Below are 11,360 nucleotides of genomic sequence, written 5' to 3'. Positions count from 1 at the left end.
TTGGCCTTGGCATAATTGGCAATGGGCTACGAAGGCTTTGTTGGTGCTATTGGTTGCACGCGAGAAGCTCTCATTAGCTTGTAAGAAAATCTTCCCGAGAGATCACCCATCCCAGTAGTGTCGTCACACAAGTGCACTTAACTACCAAGTGACTATTTACTAGGCTAGTTCTTTTTGTTGTTCTATACTACCAACATAGTTTTAATAAGTTAGACTTGGGAGGGTCTCCCAAGTCTTTCTTTCATGAACTAGCATATAATACCTCATTAATAATAATTATTATCTTCATAATCAGAATCAGTTTCATAATTAGAGTTGGTAAATCAATTTTATTTGGAATGTATATGCACATTAAAATAAACTAAGTAATGGGACATTACAATTTCCTTTGACCTCATTGTGTCTCTTAGAAGCAGGTTGTTTGTTAGAGAAGGGTTTTTGTTATCCTGCCACTACACAGACATAGTGTGAAAAACCCTCGAGTGCATCATCAACTGGCTTTCTTATTAATCTAGAGAGTCAATGTCATATTAGCCATTAGTGTTAGTGTCCATAGTATGGATGGTTCAAAATGATAGGATTTTTGGATAATTTTAGCCTATTTTTGATATTTTTGATATTATTTATTGTAAATATCCTCAAAAGATGTAGAAAACTTATAGAATAGGGTGTCATGCATAACGTAAGTTGCTTTTCAACTAGTTTTAGAGATCTAGTATAAAAAAAAAAAAGGGCTCCCAAATTTGCATCACACACGATCGTAGTTTGATGGTAGCAAATAGCACTCCGGACAGAAAAGGCAAAGAAGGAGAGATTTGAGAGAGTTCTACCAAGCCTCTTGGGGTTTTGTTCCCCCCCCCCCCCCGCCCTCCCCTTTTGAAGCCAACAGAACCATTAGATTTACTGTTTGAGTAGCAAAGTAGAAGCTAGTGTTTGGTGTGAGTTTTTGAGTATAACAGGACATGGTGAAGGGGAGACTCATTAGATACAGGTTTTCTTAACCAAGGATTGGTTTTGGGATTTGAGCCTTTGATCTCTTGCATATGTGTTGTTTATCTCCATTAGTCTCTACTCTTTGTAATCTCTATCAACATTCGTGTTCTCAAACATGAATCTGCCTAATCTCTTATTACCGTTAATCTTCGCTTAAGAATATCTCTAACATCGTATACATCGATCTATCCCTTACTACTCTTATTAACTCCCACAGCTAGAGACTTGGTGTCTTCTCGGCATACACACAAATTATCTTGACATCGTGTGCATGCAATAGAAGGAGACTCCATGTTGGAAGCAAGGTTAAATGCTAGTAAGTAAATGGATATTAAAGTTATTGGATGCCAGAAGTTTCACATCCCCCTTGTGAACTTCTCCAGACTTTGATGAGGCTTCCTAGATCATATCATTGCTCATGGCTACTTCCCACCCCTGCGAAAAATGTAATGCATATTTGGGCAGGACCACAAGGATGGCCACTGCCACGCCCACATTTTCCCGCCAAATTCTTCCCGCTAAAAAGAACGACCATCCCTACTATTTGCCCTTTCAACTCCCTCTCCCTCTCCCTCTCTCTCTCTCTCTCTCTCTCTCTCTCCGTTTCTGTGGCTCGCTCGCCCGCCCTCTGTCTCTCTGTGCCGTGAAAAAATGGACATCAACCAGGAGACTCACCTGGCTCACAAGCGTACCTTCATGGATTTCCTCGACCAAGACGTTAGTGAATTCCTCCTCCCTTTTCTCCTTCTTGTGTTTGCGCGTCGTGCTTCTGCTGCCGCATCATCAATCTGTAAGCTCCAAGCAAGCTCAGTCATAAATGGCTGCTATCTGAACATGTTTTGGTCGTTCTTTCTGTGGCTAATCTCTCCAAATTACTGCACAAGTGGCTGCTAGCCAATCATATTTTGGTTGTTCTTTCAGTCGTTAGTCTCATGGGATCTGTGAGCTCCTGCATTTGCAAGTATTCTGTAGGCGCGCCCCTTTTGCATCCCGCTTTTCAGCAGCATGACTGAGGATCTCTGTTGACGCCTTTTAGTAGCTGGATTTTTAACGATTCTGTTTTCCCCCTCTCAGATTGGGCAAGGGGTTTACATGGACAAGATCAGAAGCATGATAGCTCAAGGGCGTCACCGGCTTTTAGTGGACCTTACAGACCTTCGGAACTTCAGCCACGATCTAACTCGCAGGTGATTGTCAATCAAATCATATGCATTATCAGTTCTTAGGCAATGTGCCCCAATGCCAATTAACCAGAATGCTGGTGGGGAGTCTCAGACAGGGGGTTTTTTGTGTTTTGCTTGACCTTGATGATTATGGGGCAGAGAGTTTCAGGCCAAAGCTAGAAAAACCTGTGTCCTGATTGTGAATCAGTTGTGTTATAGGCTGATTCGGTCTCCGAGCGAGTACATGCAACCATTTGCTGATGCCCTTGAGGAGGTCACCAGAAGTATAGATCCCAAGTATCTACAGGAAGGTGAAGAGGTGCAGGTTGGGTTCGAAGGCCAGTTTGGTTTTCAAAAAGTGACTCCTCGGGAGTTGCTCTCTCCATTCATTGGCAGCTTAGTGTCTGTAGAAGGCATTGTCACTAAATGTAAGTAACCGGCTTCCTGAACTTGTTTAGCGCTTTCTTGTGAACAGAACGCATTGAATGGATGCTCATAGTTATAAGGCTTTTAAAGCCTTTCTAATGCTATATGTCAACAGAATGTGTTGAATTGAGACGCATAGGTGCACAATATGACACCTGTGCTGATGAAGATCATTCCGCCAAAATCCCATCTGTTTCCTTATTCTTCATTAACTACTGTTCGTTAATGTCTCTTGCCACTAGCTCTAAATAAATTGCCTTTGCAGCTTCATTTTGTAGAAGCTCAAGGAAAATTGATTATTACTTGCATTAATGTGGTTTTAGGGTGGTAGCCTGTAGGTGCTCACTATTTATCTTGAAATTTTAGGTTCTCTAGTCAGACCTAAAGTGGTGAAGAGTGTGCATTTTTGTCCCACAACTGGGGATTTTACATACAGAGAGTATCGAGACATTACATCAAACACAGGCCTTCCCACGGGATCTGTCTATCCTACAAGAGTAAGTCTGATCCTACTATCGACCTTGGTGGGAATCCATGCGTCAAGCCTTTTCTGAAGTATGACTATTCCCTTGAAGTGAATTCTGTTTTTGTCACTGGCCTGAGCAGGATGAGCTTGGGAATCTGCTGGTCACAGAATTTGGTCTCTGCAAGTACAGAGACCATCAGACTATTTCAATTCAAGAGATGCCTGAAAATTCAGCACCTGGACAACTTCCACGATCAATTGATGTGATTGTGGAAGATGATCTTGTGGATGCCTGCAAGCCAGGTGATCGGGTAGCTGTTGCAGGCATCTATAAAGCTGTAGCAGGAAAAACCAAAGGGAGTGTGAACGGTGTCTTCAGGTACTTTATTTCTTTCTCCTGTATAAGAGTTTTTGCTGCACATGTGGATCTTAAGTGGGATCTTTGGAAGGAATGACATGACCCCAGTCTATGTTGCGTGTAGGACCGTTATAGTTGCAAATAGCCTCTCTCAGTTAAACAAAGAGATCAACACTCCTGTATTTACCAATGAAGACATTAAGAACATTAAAAAGATCGGCAACAGGCAAGATGCCTTTGATCTCCTGGGTGAATCACTGGCCCCATCTATATGTGGGCACTCTTGGATTAAAAAGGCTGTTGTGCTTCAGTTGCTTGGTGGTGTTGAGAAGAATTTGAAGAATGGCACACATATCCGAGGGTGAGTTTGCAACTGTCTGGTCTTTCATGTCGAAGCTTCAAACTAGAAAGTTAGTGATGGGGCTTATTCTTTGTATTATGGCATTTTACAGAGACATAAACATGATGATGGTTGGAGATCCATCAGTGGCCAAGTCTCAACTGTTGCGGGCAGTTATGAACATTGCTCCCCTTGCATTGTCCACCACAGGGCGCGGCTCTTCTGGAGTGGGACTCACTGCAGCAGTGACTACGGATCAGGAGACAGGTAACGTAGTGTCTCTCTTGTATGATCATCGTAAGGCAAACTAGCAATGCTCCTTATCTAGATGATTCTCTGAAATACAGGAGAGAGGCGCTTGGAAGCAGGGGCCATGGTGTTGGCTGACAGAGGAGTAGTCTGCATTGATGAGTTTGACAAAATGAATGATCTTGACCGAGTGGCTATTCATGAGGTCATGGAACAGCAAACTGTTACTATAGCGAAGGCTGGAATTCATGCCTCTTTGAATGCCCGTTGCAGTGTTGTGGCTGCTGCAAATCCAATCTATGGCACTGTAAGACACTACTACCATGTCAGTCTGGCTATGGAACATCATATATTTTGGGCATCAACGTTGCTATCTGATAAGATGAATTTGTATTTTCCAGTATGATAGGTCTCTCACCCCCACTAAGAACATAGGCCTGCCAGACTCGCTTCTATCTCGTTTTGATCTCCTCTTTATTGTGCTTGACCAAATGGATGCCGATATCGACCGTCGGATTTCGGAGCATGTTCTGCGCATGCACAGATATCGCTCTGCAGCAGACAATGGTGGTATGTAGCATCATCAAAGATTCCTTTTGTCCATAACCAAGAAGGTTTAGACAAATTTCAACATTGTGAATTACAACAACATCATGAGCTTTTGCAAGTACCTAGCTAGGTTTGGTTAGGGGCAGGGGGCAGCTGGGCCCACCCAGCCCCCCACCTTGGGCCGGTAGCCCCCTGTCCAGAATTGCGACTGGCTAAGTATGTGGGGTCTCCTAAGCAGAAGCTCATTATGCTGAACACTACAGGGGAAAGCAAGGGAAAGAGTCCCTTTTCCCCCAAAGGAAAATGTCAGAAACTTCTTCTGATATGTTACTAAACTCAATATTCGGGGTTGTGAACTACTGAGATTCTGCATCATCTGAGTTATGTTGTCATTTTGGAATGGGGATTTTGATTATAAAGATGAATGCTGTAGTCTTAAAGCTACACCATGGTTGAAGGACTCAGAACATGCGTCTAGGCATGAAATTGCTGCTTATTTCTCGCAGGCTTGCTCATTATGGATGGTGCATCACGAAATGTTGAAGATGAGGAAGCAGAAATAGCTACCGCCATTTTTGTCAAGTATAACCGCTTGCTGCACGGAGAAAGAAAAGGAAGACAAGGCAGACGCGAGACTCTTAGCATCAAGTTTCTGAAGAAATACATTCATTACGCGAAGAGCAGGCATCAACCTGTGCTCTCAGACGAGGTAACTGAAAACTCTTTGTCTGTGATTTTTATTTCATGTTTGAAAGTTTTGCTTTTTGCCCTGTGAAGTGACGTAACATGTCTGCTTGAAGGCGTCCGAGCAAATTGCAGCAGCTTATGCTGAAATGCGGAATGCAGGCTCTGACAACAAGGTTCGAATTTCACTGCTTTAGGTCCATTATCCTGTAGTTCCATTGATGGATAAGCTTATCTGCAATTCTTGACATTACAGGCTGGAGGCACTCTTCCTATCACTGCTCGTACTTTGGAAACCATTATTCGTCTGTCAACTGCACATGCCAAGCTAAAATTGAGAAATCAGGCATGCTTACGTACTCCTAGTTTATGCAGGCCAAATGGCAGGAATAGGCATTTCGCTGATAGTCTTTCTCTCCAACAGGTCTTGAAGGCTGATGTAGATGCAGCTCTCAAAGTTTTGAACTTTGCAGTCTACCACAAGGAGCTGACCGAAATGGAGGAAAGAGAGCAAGAGAGGGAAAAAGAACTGGAAAGGAAACGCCGCGCCGAAGGTGATGCCGAAGAGGATGGAGATGCAGGTCCTGATGATGGCGGGGCAGGTCAAGAGAGGTGAACCCAGAGCTTTTGAAAGCTGAAATTGGTTTCAATAATGCACGATTGCTAAAGGATTGCCTTTGTACGGTCTCTTGACTATGTGTGGATGTTATGGTCATGGTAAGTGAAACTGACTGATGCTTAATTGTAGGCAAACACCAAGAAGGCAGAGGCGTAGAAGCAGCATGGGCTCTCCGAGCAGGAGAGGAACCATGGATGGTGCTGGTGCAGACGAAGATGGTCTTCCTGCTGATGACTCAACGCCAGCAGAAACTGGTGTTTCTGCAGAGAGGTATCAGTCGGGCTATGTAACAAGTTAAACCATAACTGGGGTAATTCAAAGTCTAGAGGGCTTCATGCTAGCTTTAAGGCATTGGCATTTTCGCTGAACTGGTTAACTATTTGGTGCAGGGAGGAGAGATTTAATGCTGCTTTTAGCCAACATATGATGACCAACAGACTTGATCAAATTTCATTGACCAGCATTGCAGCTGTAGTAAATGCAGGCAATGCTAATCCATATACCCAGCAAGAGCTCAATTGGCTGTTACAGGTACTGCATTTATGGTCAAAGCATTTGGAAATTTGCAGGGCAGCTTACAATTTGTTTAAGCACTGTTCATTTACTTTGCCCTGTATATGTAGCCACTACTCATGGATGCACTTTATGTATGAACATACACTCGAATATGTATGCTGGTTTCTGCTAGGATGGTTTTACATGTCATGTGATGAGTACGGTTTTGTATTTGTACGACATTTCTGTATGCTGCTCCACTGATCCCCCCTTATTTTTCGCGACTGCTTTACAGAGACTGCAAACAGCAAACAGAGTGATGATTGCAGGAGATACAGTACATCTTGTGTAAAGAGAAGAGTTTGCATTCCATTGATTCAAGAGGGTCAAGTTTCTGCTTCAAGGTTACAAAGGTCTAATTCTTGGACAGACTTATGAGAGGTGAACGCAATGCTTTTCTTATCACGTGTGTGGCTGTGAAATTAACGTGTACTATACTATACACACGGGTCTTTGGGTAGTGGGGCATGGTGCACAACTGAGGCTGAGTGACACCATTACAAAAGTATGCCTGCATGTGTGTACAATTCTGTCTCAAAAGAAAACCAACGAGAGCTTTTCTCCAACATGTTATCTGGCTCTGTAACCCTACAAGATACTATAAGGTGTCCCTATGGTTTATTGACATACAGGTTGCTTCTACAAATTTAGGAGTAGATTAGGAAGCCCTTAACTTGTTCAAACCAGAGGACATCCTCACTGGATGGAATTGGTTGGCCTAGCCAGTCTGGCAATTTCTCAGCTTATCAGCATGGAAATTGGATGCTTCAGTTTGTGCTTCATTGAGACCTTTTGTCATCAAGACCCTTAAGCTTTTATTGTTATGGCTTCCCTATGGTTTATTGACATACAGGTTGCTTCTACAAATGTAAGAGTAGATTAGGAAGCCCTTAACTTGTTCAGACCAGAGGACACTATCCTCACACTGGATGGAATTGGTTGGCCTAGCCAGTCTAGCAATTACTCAGCTTATCAGCATGGAAATTGGATGCTTCAGTTTGTGCTTCATTGAGACCTTTTGTCATCAAGACCTTAAAGCTTTTATTGTTATGGCTTTCGAGTTCATTTGTTGTTAAGACATGTAACCCATCTTTGCCTGTGTATTATTTCTTTTATGATGAGTGTACACGCACAAGGGCATATGGGTAGTTTCTAGTAGTAGTAGAAGTTTTGCGACAAGATCATGGTGTGAAGTATCACACATGGCTTTGGTCATGTTTAGACATAATGCTATAATGGTATTGTATTTATCGTTAGGCCTTGGGAGGGTTGTGTGCACGAAAGAACTAGTTGCATTGGGATAGAGCACTAATGATGCCTGGCTTTTGGACGGTTTGCAACCTGCTTGCCTTCTCGAGAATGGATGTAGTAATCCAGTGAGGTGTGGACTCTCAATCTCCCATGCAAGCAGGGAAAAAGTAACTACAATACCAGCAACCTTCTACAAGCGCAAATTAAAGGATATAATGCATGCAACACGTGCAATGCATAACATATAGAGAAAGCTTAACTGAAGTATAACATACATTAGGAAAGTAAAGACGAGACAATAACACCATAGATTTGAAGACTTCGACCTATCACATCAGTCAAGAAACAATTATACTATCAACAATGTGCTGAACTTAAGTATAACGAACATTAGAAAAGTAAAGACAAGACAATATCAACACAGGTCGACCACTTAGACCTATCCCATAAATCAACGAACAATTATGCTGTCGATAACTTTCTAATGGGAAGATGGTTGTTTTTCATGTAGCCTGTAGGGTAGAAGAGAGTGTAGGGTAGACGAGAGTGGTGGTGTTTGTGATGGAGAGAGAAATGTCATGGCCAATATATAATCGCTTGTTTCAGACATTGCATTTTAGAAGCGTTGTAACATTGAAAAGACCCTTAATAGTTCAAATTATATGTAGGTTGGGAAATGGTATTTGTGATGGAGAGAATTGTCATGGTTAAGATAGAATTGCAGGTGTTGATTTATATGGAGTCTAATTAAAAAAAAAGACCCTTGTCATAATGACATCCAAGTGGAGAGAGAGAGAGAGAGAGAGAGAGAGCACTTGTGGCTTTGTTCGAGCATGGATTTGAGTATCAATGCATGGAATTTGCATGCTTTGGACTCTTGATTTGTGGGGAAGTTTCCTTAAGTGACGAGTTCTAACCAATGTTACCAATGCTCTTCTCACTAGTTAAACTAACCATGCTTGTGCAATATGACTTTATTTGGAAATAAATTTCAATGTTGCTTGTTGGGTATTAGTTAGTCATGCTTGTGCAATATGGGTTCATTTGGAAATAAACTTTAATGTTTGTTGGGTATTAGGGAAAAGACTAGATTCTTAAGTTTGCTCTACGATACATAGGCAACTTGGTTTACACATTGCCTTTGACTAAAAAGACAATGTTATAGCTTGTTGAGGTGACACAAGAGGTAATTATGGTTATGTTTGTTGCTAAAGTAGAAGTTGCTTTGTTTCAAGGGAGAGAATCATTGCCTTTGGAAGATAATTTTTTGATTGTGGTTGTTTTCAAGTAGATTGATAGTGCACAGATCGAATGTCGTATGCGCGCGTAGTGAGCGTCAGAAGGTTTCCAAGAATAAAATAACTTTACTTTATGTATATAAATCAATGTAGAAAGCTTGCACGACATGAATAAGAGATCAATTGGGTGTAATTTTTCTCCATGTCATGTGTGAGCACTCCATAAAAGCATGTATTTTATATATTAATAATTTTAAAGCTCAAATAATAGCCTAAATTACAAAATAACATGCTTTAGCTTTTGAGTTTGCTTTTGTGTCAATAAAAAATTAAAGCTAATGGATGTCCAAGAAGTTAGGCGTACCTCAAATACAATGTTTAATATAAATATCTAAATCGTACGTCCATGCGCATACAAAAATAATAAATAAATATCAAGTGCTTTGATAAATAAGAGATAAAATATAGGTTTTATGCTTAAGATATACACTTATAAAAAATTGATGATAATTTGAATACATGTTATTTTTCAATGCTACCATTGCTTGCTCTATACATCAATTGAAGTATTCACAGTTGTTAGTAAAATAATATAATTAAATCGATAAAAGTGAATATTTAGCAATTTTCAGTTACATAAATAAATTGGTTAAAAATCAATCCTAATCTTAATTTATCACGATTGTGCACTTTAAACTCATAAATGTTTATTAATTTAAATATGTATTTTGTGAAATCACTCGTTATGGAATACCTATGTACACATAAAATTAACAAAATGCTCGAAAAGGATAGGTGTTCCTATTGACTTCTCGCACAAAGAATGCACTCTATGTATGAGCCTCGATAATAAAAGTATGCGAAGTCTACTGTAAAACCTCACGGAATCCATCGTGGCACGAAATCCATCGTGTAATATGTCTCTTGGCATCATATCCTCGGGGTGGGATAGCAATTGTTCTCAATTGCTATAAGCTCAATGTGAAGCTAACAGAGCGGGGAAAGCATTTAAGTCTAGCGTGTATCAATTGGGCCTCTTCAACAGGATAGTTTTTAAACTTGACCAAATATTTAGAGTATCTACGGCCAGTTCTAGTGGTCATAAAGTCAATATCTATAATAGTTTTAGGCTTAAGGATTTCAGTTTATTCATCTAGTAAAGGTGGATTTTCATAGACAGGGTGTACAGGTAATTGGTATCTAAAGGGTCGTAATAAACTAATATGAAAGGTGTTGTGAATTTTTCAATGTTGTGGTAGTTTCAGTTTAAATGCATTGCCATTAATTTTGTGTATGATTTTGAATGGTCCATAGAATTTAGGTGTCAATTTCACAACTGGGTGTTTATCTACACTTTGTAATCTACGTTTTTTTTATTCGTAACCAAACATAATCAACTTTAAAACTCATAGCTTGTCTTTTTTTGTTTGCTTGTTTTGTATATGAATGTTGGGCTTTGACAATCATATCTTTAATTTTATTAAAAATAGTGGTATGTATGTTAGCAATATCATCAGCAGTTTGAATTTTGTTTGATAATGATGCAATATGTGTAGGTAATCAATATCCATAAATAATTTTAAATGGTGCCCTCTTTGTAGCTGTATGTGGTGTGTTATTATATGTAAATTGAAGTAAATGTAGATGTGTATCCCATGTGTGTGGTTTTAAAATGGTATAAGCACGCAAAAGATCTAAAGTAATACTGTTAGTAGCTTCTGTTTGACCATTTGTTTTAAGATGAAATACAGATGAAAAATCAATCTTTGTTTTTAAGTTAACAAACAAAGCAATCCAAAAATTATTACAAAATCTAGAATCATGATCAGAAATAATAACTTTTAGTAAACCATGATTAGTGAAAATAATTTTCAAAAAAAATTGAGCAGCTTGAGATGCAGTTAAAGTTTTCTTGTATGGAATGAAATATGTTTGTTTGCTAAACTTATCTACAACAGTCAATCATATCATGGTTAGCTTTAGTGTTAGGTAAACCGGTTATAAAATCCATTGAAATTTGTTCCCATGGTCGTGATGAATAGATAATTGCATTAGTAAATCATATTGTTTACCATGGTGTCTTTTCACTCGTTGACAAACTAAACATTCAGATACAAAGTTAGATACATCATTGTCCATATGTGGCCAATAAAAATCTTCAGTCAATGTACGTAAAGTAGATATAATACCTCTATGACCTTGATATGGAGGACAATGAATTTCATTCAAAACAAATGATCGAAATTGAACAGTCACACATAATCTTTTTTCATAAAACATGAATCCATTAGTATAAGACAGTGAATCAATAGGAATCCAATTATTCGCAACTAGTTTATTCTTATCAGCTTGAAAAGTAGGATCTTGATGATAAGTATCTTTCATAGGGATAAGGAAATCAAATGATATCACAGAAATATTGTAAATTGTCGGTCTTCTACTCAAAGTATCAGCTACATCATTTTCTTT

General features: G+C 39.6%; 1 protein-coding gene across 3 annotated transcripts; it reads left to right on the top strand.

Moving 5' to 3' along the window:
• Positions 1-1,564: 1,564 nt before the first annotated feature.
• On the top strand, positions 1,565-9,050 carry MCM3 (Minichromosome maintenance (MCM2/3/5) family protein). 3 transcript variants are annotated; one of them, XR_015694644.1, is made up of 17 exons: positions 1,565-1,710; positions 2,068-2,180; positions 2,376-2,584; positions 2,949-3,079; positions 3,189-3,427; positions 3,531-3,767; positions 3,859-4,013; positions 4,094-4,302; positions 4,397-4,565; positions 5,051-5,253; positions 5,345-5,404; positions 5,485-5,574; positions 5,653-5,840; positions 5,977-6,117; positions 6,237-6,378; positions 6,638-6,783; positions 8,945-9,050. XR_015694644.1 is itself a non-coding variant. In XM_087698664.1 (16 exons), exons 1-16 carry the CDS (start codon positions 1,645-1,647, stop codon positions 6,692-6,694), a joined length of 2,409 nt encoding a protein of 802 aa, XP_087554790.1. In that variant the 5' UTR covers positions 1,565-1,644; the 3' UTR covers positions 6,695-7,820. The 3 variants fall into 3 exon arrangements, 2 of the variants coding, with proteins under 2 accessions (XP_087554790.1, XP_087554792.1); XM_087698664.1 differs by lacking the exon at positions 8,945-9,050 and having other exon boundaries at positions 6,638-7,820; XM_087698666.1 differs by lacking the exon at positions 8,945-9,050 and having other exon boundaries at positions 1,657-1,783; positions 6,638-7,820.
• Positions 9,051-11,360: the final 2,310 nt, after the last annotated feature.

This window comes from Lygodium microphyllum, chromosome 18 (genome assembly GCF_053477565.2).
Source record: "Lygodium microphyllum isolate KBCC chromosome 18, Lygodium_microphyllum_v1.1.10, whole genome shotgun sequence".
NCBI classification, from domain to species: Eukaryota; Viridiplantae; Streptophyta; class Polypodiopsida; order Schizaeales; family Lygodiaceae; genus Lygodium; species Lygodium microphyllum.
This window is presented reverse-complemented; position numbering and strand designations above follow the sequence as displayed.

What these genes read in the sequence shown, in the direction of transcription:
- MCM3 (XM_087698664.1), top strand. Translation starts at nt 1,645, where the DNA reads ATGGACATCAACCAGGAGACTCACCTGGCTCACAAGCGTACCTTCATG. An exon ending in AGAAGGCATTGTCACTAAAT is followed by an intron (nt 2,585 to 2,948) that starts GTAAGTAACCGG and finishes TTGAAATTTTAG; the next exon opens with GTTCTCTAGTCAGACCTAAA. An exon ending in AGCTCAATTGGCTGTTACAG is followed by an intron (nt 6,379 to 6,637) that starts GTACTGCATTTA and finishes ACTGCTTTACAG; the next exon opens with AGACTGCAAACAGCAAACAG.